The sequence below is a fragment of the Dendrobates tinctorius genome, unplaced genomic scaffold, assembly GCF_039654945.1.
Source record: "Dendrobates tinctorius isolate UK_male_01 unplaced genomic scaffold, ASM3965494v1 ptg000231l, whole genome shotgun sequence".
Taxonomy (NCBI): domain Eukaryota; kingdom Metazoa; phylum Chordata; class Amphibia; order Anura; family Dendrobatidae; genus Dendrobates; species Dendrobates tinctorius.
Window position 1 is genome coordinate 19,027,245 of NW_027361898.1, and position 13,475 is coordinate 19,040,719.

Sequence of the window (13,475 nt, forward strand, 5' to 3'; positions counted from 1 at the left end):
CCACAAGCGTGCATTAACCCCCAACCAGACCTCACAAGCATGCATCATTAACCCCCCTCTCCCGGGACTACCAGACACCCCAAGCGTGCATCATTAACCCCCCCTCTCCCGGGACTACCAGACACCCCAAGTGTGCATCATTAACCCCCCTCTCCCGGGACTACCAGACACCCCAAGCGTGCATCATTAACCCCCCTCTCCCAGGACTACCCCAAGCATGCATCATTTACCCCCCTCTCCCAGGACTACCAGACACCCCAAGCGTGCATCATTAACCCCCCTCTCCCAGGACTACCAGACACCCCAGGCGTGCGTCATTAACCCCCCTCTCCCATGACTACCAGACACCCCAAGCATGCATCATTAACCCCCCTCTCCCAGGACTACCAGACACCCCAAGCGTGCATCATTAATCCCCCTCTCCCGGGACTACAAGCATGCATCATTAACCCCCCTCTCCCGGGACTACCAGACACCACAAGCGTGCATCATCAACCCTCCTCTCCCGGGACTACCAGTCACCACAAGCGTGCATCATCAACCCCCCCCTCTCCCGGGACTACCAGTCACCACAAGCGTGCATCATCAACCCCCCACTCTCCTGGGACTACCAGACACCACAAGCGTGCATTAATCCCCTCTCTCGGGACTACCAGACACCACAAGCGTGCACTAACCTCCCAGTACCCAGCCAGACCCCGGGAGCGTGCATTAACACCCCCCCGGAGACCCAACCAGACGTGCATTAACCCCCCCAGGACCCAACCAGACCCCACAAGCGTGCATTAACCCCCCCAACCCAAACAGACCCCACAAGCAGGGCTGTGGAGTCGGAGTCGTGGAGTCGGAGCTCATTTTGGTGGAGTCGGAGTCGGTATAAAATGGTCCGACTCCTAAAATATATAATAAATTGGGTACAGTGGTTCAATGAAGAATGTGCTGAATATTTTCTCATAGGAATTTGGGAAAGTTATGAAATGTCCTATAAATGGCTGTTCTATTCCTGATCTAAGGCTACATTCACACACAGCGTTTTTGCTGCGTTTTTTGAGGATATGTTTTTCAGCTGCAAAAGCAGATCAGCTTTTTAAAAAACCGCATCACCTGAAAGGTTTTTGAGCTCATAGATAATGTTTTCAATAGCAAAAGCAGATTATAAATCTGCTCTATCCATTTATCCATACCTGTCTATCCATATCTTATCTGTACCAAAAAGAATGAAAGTCGGGTAGCACACAGACTAACACTCCTTTTTTTTTTTTTAGCACCAGTCAGGTACACCTCATAGCTGCACAAAAGGACGCCCAGGACAGGCATTGCTCGTCTTCAGTAACACATCAACATCAATTGATAGTTGGAATAAATAGACTGCATTCACCACATCTTAAGGTGCAGGCTTTATTTTCAAGTGTAGGAGTGTGCAGTATAAGGTTCTGCAGCAGCTGAGGTGTGCAGTATGAGATTTTGCGGAACAGTATGAGGTTCTGCCCCCTCCCCCCCTAATTTTGATCCTGGCTAAAACCGTTTCTTATAGATATGGCGAACCCTCAGGTAACCCTAAATGAAGGTCAATGGAAACAGGTGGCTGAATTGAAGGAATTGCTTAATCACCTATTTACCGTGACTAAAAAAAATTACAAGCTGAGGATTTAACTCCTGGCATTTTCATAAGGGAGTGGAAGAACTTGCTATTTTGCCTGTCCCAAAGAGGAGATTTAATCGCAGATGGCATTTCTCCTTCAATGAAACGGAGAGAGACACAGCTATTGGAAAATAAAAATATTCTGGCAGCTGTTTATGTGGACCCAAGTCATCGTATATTGCTTGATGATCAACAGCTTACTAAAGGAAAAGAAGCCCTGACTGAGCCCCCAATGAAACCTGAAAGATAAGATAAACAAGTTAGATTATACTCACCCAGGGGGGGTCCCGGTTTTGGTTCGATGGGTGTCGCGGTCCGGTCTGCGCCTCCCTTCTTCTAGCGATGATGTCCTCCTCCTTGCTTCTGTTGCGCCCCTGCGCAGGCGTATTTTATCTGCCCTGTTGAGGGCAGAGTAAAGTACTGCAGTGCGCAGGACCTCTCTGACCTTTCTCGGCGCCTGTGCACTGCAGAACTCTGCTCTCAACAGGGCAGAGCAGTGCGCCTGCGCAGGAGCCAGGAAAGGAAGCAAAGAAGAGGCCGTCACCATTTGAAAAATTGGGAGGCGCCAGACCGTGACACCCATCGGACCAAAACCGGACCCGGACCGCACCTGGGCGAGTATAATATAACTCATAGCTCCCAACCGTCCCGGATTTCGCGGGACAGTCCCGTTTTTGCTCCGCCCACCCGCTGTTCCGCCCGGGACTCTATTTTTTCCCGCACTGCAGGGAGATAAGCCACACACCCCCATGCACCCCATCCTCGCCCTCCCAGGGACCCACCGCAGCCACTCACAGAGGCAAAAACGTAACGTGGGCCCACAGCCTTTACTGATTAATATGATACCTTGGTTGATGAAATCTGTCTTGTGGTTGTTGTGTAATCAGTGTTACAAGTTTTCACTTAATGAGAGGCTCGTGTTCCAGGGTGGCCTGTGGGGAGACTTTATTTTGTGCTCTGGCCTCATCGCCATCATTTCGACTTAAATGACAAATACTACACTTGTGCAGTTAATGTGATCTTTAACCCCTTAGCGACAGAGCCAGTTTGCAGCTTAATGACCAGGCCAATTTTTACAATTCTGACCACTGTCCCTTTATGAGGTTATAACTCTGGAACGCTTTAATGGATCCTGCTGATTCTGAGATTGTTTTTTCGTGACATATTGTACCTCATGTTAGTGGTAAAATTTCTTCGATAAGTCTTGTGTTTATTTATGAAAAAAACAGAAATATGGCAAAAAATTTTAAAATTTTGCAATTTTAAAACTTTTATGCCCTTAAATCAGAGAGATGTGTCACATAAATTTCTTAATAAATAACATTTCCCACATGTCTACTTTACATCAGCACAATTTTGGATGCAAAATTTTTTTTTGTTAGGAAGTTATAAGGGTTGAAAGTTGACCAGCGATTTCTCATTTTTACAACAAAATTTACAAAGCCATTTTTTTTTAGGGACCACATCATATTTAAAGTCATTTTGAGGGGTGTACATGACAGAAAATACCCAAAAGTGGCACCATTCTAAAAACTAGACCCCTCAAGGTGCTCAAAACCACATTCAAGAAGTTTATTAACCCTTTAAGTGCTTCACAGGAACGAAAGCAATGTGGATGGAAAAAATTAACATTTAACTTTTTTTTGGAAAAAAATTACTTCAGAACCAATTTTTTTTATTTTCACAAGTGTTAAAAGAGAAAATCAACCACAAAATTTGTTGTACAATTTCTCCTGAATACGCCGATACCCCATATGTGGGGGTAAACCCCTTTTTCAGCACGCGGCAGAGCTCGCAAGGGATGGAGCACCGTTTGACTTTTTCAACGCAGAATTGGCTGGAATTAAGATCGGATGCCATGTTGCGTTCGGAGAGCCCTTAATGTGCCTAAACAGTGGAAAACTCCAACACGTGACCCCATTTTGGAAACTAGACCCATTAAGGAACTTATCTAGATGTGTGGTGAGCACTTTGAACCTTCAAGTGCTTCACAGAAGTTTATAACGTAGAGCCGTGAAAATAAGAAATCCATTTTTTTTTCCACAAAAATGATCTTTTCGCCCCCAAATTTTTATTTTTACAAGGGTAACAGGAGAAATCATACCCCCACAGTTATTATGCGATTTGTCCTGAGTACGCTGATACCCCATGTGTGGGGAGGAACCACTGTTTGGGTGCATGGGAGAGCTTGGAAGGGAAGGAGTGCCATTTTGGAATGCAGACTTTGATGGAATGGTCTGCGGGCATCATGTTGCGTTTGCAGAGCCCCTGATGGGCCTAAACAGTGGAAACCCCCAACAAGTGACTCCATTTTGGAAACTAGACCCATGAAGGAACTTATCTAGATGTGTGGTGAGCACTTTGAACCTTCAAGTGCTTCACAGAAGTTTATAACGTAGAGCCGTGAAAATAAGAAATCCATTTTTTTTTCCACAAAAATGATCTTTTCACCCCCAAATTTTTATTTTTACAAGGGTAACAGGAGAAATCATACCCCCACAGTTATTATGCGATTTGTCCTGAGTACGCTGATACCCCATATGTGGGGAGGAACCACTGTTTGGGTGCATGGGAGAGCTTGGAAGGGAAGGAGTGCCATTTTGGAATGTAGACTTTGATGGAATGGTCTGCGGGCATCATGTTGCGTTTGCAGAGCCCCTGATGGGCCTAAACAGTGGAAACTCCCAACAAGTGACTCCATTTTGGAAACTAGACCCATGAAGGAACTTATCTAGATGTGTGGTGAGCACTTTGAACCTTCAAGTGCTTCACAGAAGTTTATAACGTAGAGCCGTGAAAATAAGAAATCCATTTTTTTTCCACAAAAATGATCTTTTCGCGCCCAAATTTTTATTTTTACAAGGGTAACAGGAGAAATCATACCCCCACAGTTATTATGCGATTTGTCCTGAGTACACTGATACCCCATATGTGGGGGGAACCACTGTTTGGGCGCATGGGAGAGCTCGGAAGGGAAGGAGTGCCATTTTGGAAAGCAGACTTTGATGGAATGGTCTGCGGGCATCATGTTGCATTTGCAGAGCCCCTGATGGGCCTAAACAGTGGAAACCCCCCACAAGTGACCCCATTTTGGAAATTAGACCCCCTAAGGAACTTATCTAGATGTGTGGTGAGCACTTTGAACCCCCAAGCGCGTCACAGAAGTTTATAAACGCAGAGCCGTGAAAATAAAAAGTCTTTTTTATTTCCACAAAAGTGATTTTTTAGACCCCAATTTTTAGACCCCCAAAGTTGGTAAATAGTGGAAACCCCTCAATTCTTGCTCCAACCCTAACCCCAACACACCCCTAACCCTAATCCCAACCCTAATCCTAGTTTGCCCTAACCCTAGCCCAACCCAAACCCTTAACCCTAGCCCTTAACCCTAGCCCAACCCTAACCCTTACCCTAGCCTAACCCTAACCCTAGCCTAACCCTAGCCTAACCCTAACCCTAGCCTAACCCTAGCCTAACCCTAGCCTAACCCTAACCCTTATGGAAAACTGAAAAAATATATATTTTTTTTATTTCATTGTGTGCGCCTATATAAGGGGGTGATAAACGGGGGGGTTATGTACTATTTTTATTATTTTGATCACTATGATCGTTTATCATAGTGATCAAAATAATGAATGGAATCTGCCAGCCGGAGCCAGCAGATTCCCGGCGGGCGCACTGCGCATGCGCCCGCCATTTTCAAGATGGCGGCGCCCATCGGATGACGCCGGCGGGCGCGGGACCACCGGGAGGGGACGGACGACAAGGGAGAGGTACCGGGAGGGGACCGGGGACCCTATTTCTCTATCCTCTGATGTGCGATCACATCAGAGAAAAGAGAAATTAAATGTAAAATCGCGGCTTTTTTTTTTTTGCGGTCGCCGTTATAGGGTTAATAACGGCGATCGCAAAAGCGGGGGTCGGTAAAAGCCGACCGATTCATGTTCTCTGGGGTCTCGGCTACCCCTGGCAGCCGAGACCCCGGAGAAAATCCGACACTGGGGGGCGCTATTCACTTAAATCACAGCGCCGTGAATTAACGGCGCTGTGGTTTAAGTACCCTTAATTACCGCCGTTAAAAGGCGTATCGGCGGTCGTTAAGGGGTTAAAAAAAAACTTAACTCTCGCAAAATGGTGCTGACCCAAGCGCAGTAGCGTCTATCGGGCAAGCAATGTTCTCATCTGATTAGGAGCATTGCTTTCCAGCAAAATGGCACATGCACAGTAGTGTCTATTGGGAAGTGATAGTTGCGAACGCTCATGCGCCTCCGCCATTTTACTGAAGCTACGTTTTTTTTCTTTAATGACCACACTATTAACTGCACAATTGCAGTATTTAAAATAGGAGGCGGGTCACTGAAGGTGCAGAGATCTACAGTTCCGACGCAGAGCACGGGCATATCACTAACTGAAAACTTCTAACACTAATTACACAAGAACCACAAGACGGATCTCTTCACCACAGGTTGGATGCAGCCACGGATTGTCTGCAGCCTTCACTATTCCATCATTGTGGATATCCAGGGTGCTGATGGGGGGGCCAGGAGGGCACGTATGGGCTTCATAGGAGAGGAGTTGTACTAGATGCTGCAGCACTGAAGTCTGTAGTACAAGCAGTGAACGATCACAGGCTCGAGGCCCCACATACATACAGCAGTCACAGCTGCAGGCGCAATTAAAAGCAGAGACAGGAACCAATTCTATCATTTCCTACAAGCCTGAATTTGTCATGTTCAACCATTATCCCATCATCTTAGTGCATGGCCAAAACGCAATACACCAACAATCATTGCTGTGGCAGCAGCCTCCCACGTCATGCTTCAGCCTCCTCAGTCACACCGCAGCCTCCTACGTCACGACTCAGCCTCCATCGCGCCGCAGCCTCCTACGTCACGCCTCAGCCTCCTACGTCACGCCGCAGCCTCTCAGCCTACGTCACGCCGCAGCCTCCTACGTCACGCCTCAGCTTCCTACGTCACGCCTCAGCTTCCTACGTCACGCCTCAGCCTCCTACGTCACGCCTCAGCCTCCTACGTCACGCCTCAGCCTCCTACGTCACGCCTCAGCCTCTCAGCCTCCGTCACGCCGCAGCCTCCTACGTCACGCCTCAGCTTCCTACGTCACGCCGCAGCCTCCTATGTCACGACTCAGCCTCCATCGCACCTCAGCCTCCTACGTCACGCCGCAGCCTCCTACGTCACGCCTCAGCCTCCTACGTCACGCCTCAGCCTCTCAGCCTACGTCACGCTGCAGCCTCCTACGTCACGCCTCAGCTTCCTACGTCACGCCTCAGACGTCACGACTCAGCTTCCTACGTCACGCCTCAGCCTCCATCACGCCGCAGCCTCCTACGTCACGCCTCAGCCTCCTCCGTCACGCCGCAGCCTCTCAGCCTGTCACGCCTCAGCCTCCTCCGTCACGCCGCAGCCTCCATCACGCTGCATCCTCCTACGTCACGCCTCAGCCTCCATCACGCCGCAGCCTCCTACGTCACGACTCAGCCTCCTCCGTCACGCCGCAGCCTCCATCACGCTGCATCCTCCTACGTCACGCCTCAGCCTCCATCACGCCGCAGCCTCCTACGTCACGTCTCAGCCTCCATCACGCCGCAGCCTCCTACGTCACGCCTCAGCCTCCATCACGCCGCAGCCTCCGTCACGTCTCAGCCTCCTACGTCACGTCTCAGCCTCCATCACGCCGCAGCCTCCTACCTCACGCCTCAGCTTCCTACCTCACGCCTCAGCCTCCATCACGCCGCAGCCTCTCAGCCTCTGTCACGCTGCAGCCTCCTACGTCACGTCTCAGCCTCCATCACGCCGCAGCCTCCTACCTCACGCCTCAGCTTCCTACGTCACGCCTCAGCCTCCATCACGCCGCAGCCTCCTACGTCACGCCGCCGCCCTTGGAGCTTATTCCCCCATTTTCCAGTACACTATATGGTATAATGGACGAATCATTCCACTCTGCAGCTCGTCCCCCACAAAACAAATGTCAGCAGAAAAATAGAAAAGTTCTGGGTCCTGGAAGAAGAAGTAAAAAATAAGAGAAAAAAATGATCATTGGCCGCAGCAGGAAGGATAGACGCCATCACTCCTGACCACAGCCGACAGAGTGTGACACCGTCCGGTAGTGATGGGTAGCTCCCGAAGGAGCCGGCTCTAAGAGCCGGCTCTTTATAGTGAATCATATGAGCCGGCTCCTGGCAGGGAGCCAATTGAAATTTAAATGGCTCTTTGCCAGTTCACGTTCCACAGTCAGTCCCCTCTTGCCCCGCCCCTCCCGGCAGTAGTCACTCTGATCTTATCCAGGAGACTGAGAAAGAATGCATGCTCCTCCTGCTGCCGCACATAGCACTGACTCACAGCCCCGCCCCCCTCCAATCTGTGACAAGCATTCCTTGCCCTCTTGTGATTGTTTTTAAGTTAACACACACGCTGTTATTTTGGAAATTATCAGGTTTAAAGGGGTAGGCTCAATTCTTACCTTTCCCGGCTCCAGCGCTGCATTTTCTCTTATGCCCCTGCCTCAGGGGGCGGGGCCGGAGATGCGACAGGCAGTTCTGTGCGCACGCATGACATGCGCACAGAACTCCGTGATTGGCCTCCGGGGACCGATCGCACAGCTCCGTGCTGTCACCGCCCGACCCACAACGGCACAAATTCCTTATCTAAATCCGCCTGGATGCAGATGCGACATGTGACACTGCAGTTTTGCTGCAGACTGTTTGCAGCAGACAGCCCACAGCGAACTTGCGAAGTGTGAAGGTAGCTTTAAAATGTGGCACTGATAATTAGGATCTTGTTGCTATTTTGCATGTTCATTTTGTGTTTGTTAAAGTTTTTACAGCAAATATAAAATCTGGTTATTCTGGAAACTATTCTGTTTTATGTCATAAATTGGCACATGTGTAGATTTTTACTAAAAGGTATACAATCATGGGTTAACACATACCAGAATTTGGCTTCAAATTTAAAGCCAAAGGTAATAGGAAATGAAGAGCCGTTTTCGGAGCCAAAAGAGCCGGCTCTTTTTGGTGTGCCGATCCAAAAGAGCCGGCTCACCAAAAAAACGCATTTTACCCATCACTACCGTCCGGGACCAGACACTAGGGCCCACCCACACCCAGAGCACCGCTCACCGCCCGCACAGAGCGCATGCGCACCACCGCTGATAGGGGTATATACTGCTCACTGGCTTTAAATATTGCGCATGCGTAGTGTTCTGTGAAGAGCTTTGGGAACGCGCTGATTAAATCGATCATAAAATCCGGAGCGACTGTTTTGCCGATTCCTCTATTGTACGCGCACAGCGAATCATTCCCAGAAGTCGACATTGGTGTCAGGTGATTTTTTTTTTTCTTGGTGTTTAATCATAGCCACCTTCTGGGCACGTTACCCTAACAAAGATGGCGGATAAATAGTCAGCGCTGCGTGCGCGTGCTGGGCGGCTGGTGACATACGTGCGCACTGATTGGTGCGTTCGGTTTGAGACATTGTGAATTTGAATTACTTGGCGGTTGTAGGGAAAGGATCTGGCTGCGTACAACGGGAGCACAGCGGCAGGGCCGAGAGGACAGCAGCAGGCGGGAGATTCAGGCTCGGGTGAGAGAGAGGACGGGCGCTCCCGGGTACGTGCTGTGCTGGATCCCCAGGTCTCGGACGTGGCCGCCGCCTCCCCGTACATCCCGGGAACCGGAGCAAGCGCGGAGACATAACCGATATCATTGTTATGTAGCGAATTCTGTCTGTGTGCCAGCCCACCCTGGCGCCGTGTGTGTGTGTGTGTTATGTGTGCCAGCCATTGCTCCCTGGTGCCATGTGTGTGTGTGTATATATGTGTGTGCCAGCCCTCCCTGGTGCCGTGTGTGTATATATATGTGTGTATATATATATATAGTGTATATATGTGTGCCAGCCCTCCCTGGTGCCATGTGTGTGTGTGTATATATGTGTGCGCCAGCCCTCCCTGGTGCCATGTGTGTATATATATGTGTGTATATATATATATAGTGTATATATGTGTGCCAGCCCTCCCTGGTGCCATGTGTGTGTGTGTATATATGTGTGCGCCAGCCATTGCGCTCTGGTGCCAGTCGTTTACGTTTAGCAGCGTTATTATTCTGCAGGGCATTGGTCAGCCGTGACGGGACGGTGCTCGGCAGAGTGTGGCGACACTGTGTTGTGGTCTCTGATCTCACATTCGGATGTGACCATTCCTGTGCCATGTCCATCTGCAGACATCGGTACAATGTGCTAACAACATGATGGCGCCCCCCATAGTGCTATATGTGATGTATGAACTGATGTGTGACGCCGTCCCGGTATTATATGTGCGGTATTAGTTGCACCAAGCTTCTGCCAGTGACCCCTACCCCACAACCTCAGAGCAGCACTAAAGGCCCAGTCACACATAGCGATCTCGGTAGCGAGATCGCTGCTGAGTCACAACTTTTGTGACATAACAGCGATCTCACCAGCGAGATCGCTGTGTGTGACAGCGATCAGCGACCGGCCCCCCTGCCGGTATCGCTGATCGCTGCAAGAAACCTCTGGACATTTTTTTTCGACGCTGATCTCCTGCTGGCCAGCACGCATCGCTGCGTGTGACAGCGGGAGACCAGCGATCAGGTGTAAAATAATAAAAAAAAATATTGTTATTCTCACCTTCCGACGTCTTGCGCAGCCATCCCACCTCTCTCCACGCTCCGAGCCCAGTAATCCTTTGCGAGAATGACCGCGAGAACGGACGTCATCGCAGTAATTCTCACAAAGGATCACTGGGACCGGGAGCGTGGAGAGAGGTGGGATGGCTGCGCAAGACGTCGGAAGGTGAGAATAACAATATTTTTTATTTTAATTCTATTTTTTACATGGATCCATGGCATCAGCACTAACGAACACAGCAATGCCGGGCGCTCGACGTCGCTGTGCTGATCGCTGGTGAAGCTGTCTGTTTGACAGCTCACCAGCGATCCTGACACGTTGATATCGTTGTCGGGATCGCTGGTAAGTCGCTATGTGTGACTCCAGCCTTAGTCATTTACATGGATATCTGCTGTTTATAACTTGCATGACGCACTTGTGAAAACTCCTGAACCACCCCAGTGCGGGCAGCCTGGATCACCTGCTCTAGAACCCGCCATTGTTCTATCTGTATTGCACATGTGATGTTCTCTGGTGTCTCTCATGCTTTGTAACCTCTCTATCCCGCTGTCCTCCCTGTATGTCTGATGTCCTAAGGCTAGGTTCACATAGCGTTAGTGCCATCCATTTAACGTATGCGTTAAACAGATGCACTAACGCTGATATCCTTTTTGTCTTTTTTTTGACCGATTGCGCTCACGAATGGTAGCATGGTGATAGCAATAGAGGTCTATGCACAGTGAATTAATCCGTTCGCTGTGCATTAGACCGTGTTCGAAGGTGCGTCACAAAATAGCGGACCATCGCTAACGCATGCCGGTTTGGACATGTTAGGATGCGTTGCCATAATAGATGCTAATAGGTGTGTTAATGGATCCGTTACATTGGGTTAGTGCCGCATAGTAACGGATCCGTTAAACGGATGGCACCTTGCGCAATGTGAACCCAGCCTAACTGCTCCATGGGCTACAGACCTCCCTGTAATATTGTAATATGGAGCATGGTCTTCTGGCCATGCCCATCCCAGGTGGCACAGGCTCCTGGCATTGCTTAGGAGAGCATTAGGTGGCTGCTTACATTTAGGCAGCAGGAGGTTCACACGGCTGTCCTGAGGCCACGTTTCCATGTCTGCATTGTAGCCATGGGGCCTCTGAGCTTCAGTAATGGCAGCATGGAATATCTGGTACTGTAGCTTTGGACACAAGTTGCAGTCAGGATCTTGATTGGGGCCACAATACAAATATGTATTTAGATGAGTGCGTGTACTCCTGATGAAGAGCCCACCACTCCTCATGGTGCTTTGTGGTTACAGATCTCACTCGCCACAGTCTGGCATCTTTGATGTGAACACTGTATTACTCCATTGTAAGTGTGAGGGGACTCTGGTCCTATGAGAGCTCTGTCCCTGAGTGTGTGTGTGTGGGCATCCCTGGACCACCCTAGGATCAGCTGGTAGAAGGATCTCCTGCCCTCCATTGAGCGTTGCTGTTCCTTGTTGTGTCTGGGCTCAGTGTTACCACTTTGTCCTGTCATTAAAGTGACATTTGAAAAGTCAAGTTCCCCGTACCACCATCATGTGCACACCTATGGCTGAGGTCACTATGTCATGACCCCTGGTTTTTGTTCCCTCTTCTAGGCTTGTTTGGTTGCAACATGGGAAAGGATGAGGGTATTCCAGTACGAGTAGCGCTAAGGTGCCGTCCCCTGGTACAGAAGGAGATCAATGAAGGCTGTAAGACGTGCCTTACCTTTGTGCCCGGGGAACCTCAGGTGGGTGAATACCACAATGTCCGTCCATCCTGTCGGATGTCGTTCCATGCACATTCTGACACCATTTCTAATGTGCAGGTGATTGTTGGTAATGAAAAATCCTTCACGTACGATTTTGTGTTCGATCCGTCAGCCGAGCAGGAGGAGGTGTATAACGTCTCGGTGTCGCCACTCATACAAGGCCTGTTTAAAGGTAAGTCTAAGAGCAAGGGAAGTGCTGGGGTGAAGACGGGGTGACCTAGGACTGGCCGGCAGGTCACTAATGTATCAGCCCTCAGTGAACACTTTGATGTTTTCTTACTGGTTACACATGCAAGGATTATCTTTTCGTGAACTCTGAGACCTTCTTGGGCCTCATTCAGACATGAACGGTCTCTAAATCTAACAGTACAGGGCTTGGTCTATGTCAGTTACAGAACGGTAATGATGGTGGTGTAAAATTGGTGGTAGCTCGCCTCCGATCTCACCTGGTCTTAGGTGTGTGGTCTCCTGCTGCTCTTCCTACACCGGTCATTCCTCGTTGGCTGCAAGTTAGAATGAATTGTAGGGTAAAAATGAGCATTGAGAGTGCCCAGATAGGCGTGAGCGCTCCTTTCAGGGTTGTGCATTAATAGCAAAGAAGGTTTTGTTTTTTTTTTGTTCGTAAGCAGAAAATGATCAGTTGAGTAATGGCAAATTTATCTGGTAACTCCCTGACGAAGGCTCCGGACTGGGGCCATAAACTGATCTGCTGTGATTTTATTCACCATTTTCTGCCTGGTAATAAAGCGAGCTTCTCTACTTAAATGTCCAACCTTTGAAGGAACGTTCAAGGGCAGCACGGTGGCTCAGTGTTGCTTTACAGCAATGGGGTCCTAAGTTCAAATCCCACCAAGGAGTTTTTACCCCCCGTGCGTTTCCTTCCACACTCCAAAGACTTACTGATGGGGAATTTCGATTGTGAGCCCCAATGGGGACGGTGATGTCTGTAAAGCACTGCAGCATGATGGCGCTATATAAGCAATGCATAATAATTCCTATTTTGCAGGACTGAGCACTATAATTCTTGAATACCCTACAATTGACTCACACAGCCGTCAGTCCTGACCTGGTTGTGCGTGTACCGAAGCCGCAGCTGCTTAGATCCCTGTGATAATGTTAGTCCAAGCCATAAAACCTGCGGTGGGGCCAGAACTTGTGACCATCAAATGATGCAGAAATGTGCCGACATTACAGGTAGTCTTTTATTGGCACCTCATTCATCTGTTATTTAATTACTTCCAGGGTCAGTACATGTGAGGATGGTTTACATATACATAATTATTATTCAGTTATACAGCGCCGTTAATATCTCAGCACTTTGCGGACATTATCTCTGTCCCCACTGGGGCTCACAATCTAGATTTCTTATATAAATTCTGGGAAAGAAGATGGGGGGGGGGGGG

The 13,475-nt window shown here is 49.2% G+C and overlaps 1 protein-coding gene across 3 annotated transcripts in view; it reads left to right on the plus strand.

Annotated features, from left to right (window-relative positions):
• The first annotated feature begins 8,835 nt into the window (after nucleotides 1-8,835).
• KIF4A (kinesin family member 4A) overlaps nucleotides 8,836-13,475 on the plus strand; it is a 93,753-nt gene continuing 89,113 nt past the window's right edge. Inside the window, exons 1-3 of one of the 3 annotated variants that reach the window (XM_073556128.1) lie at nucleotides 8,836-8,981; nucleotides 11,918-12,051; nucleotides 12,130-12,244. In XM_073556128.1, coding sequence (XP_073412229.1) covers nucleotides 11,935-12,051; nucleotides 12,130-12,244 — 232 coding nt within the window. In that variant the 5' untranslated portion in view covers nucleotides 8,836-8,981; nucleotides 11,918-11,934. Of the gene's footprint in view, nucleotides 8,982-9,066; nucleotides 9,267-11,917; nucleotides 12,052-12,129; nucleotides 12,245-13,475 lie in introns of those variants that run through there. The other 2 variants (XM_073556126.1, XM_073556127.1) reach the window with 2 other exon arrangements.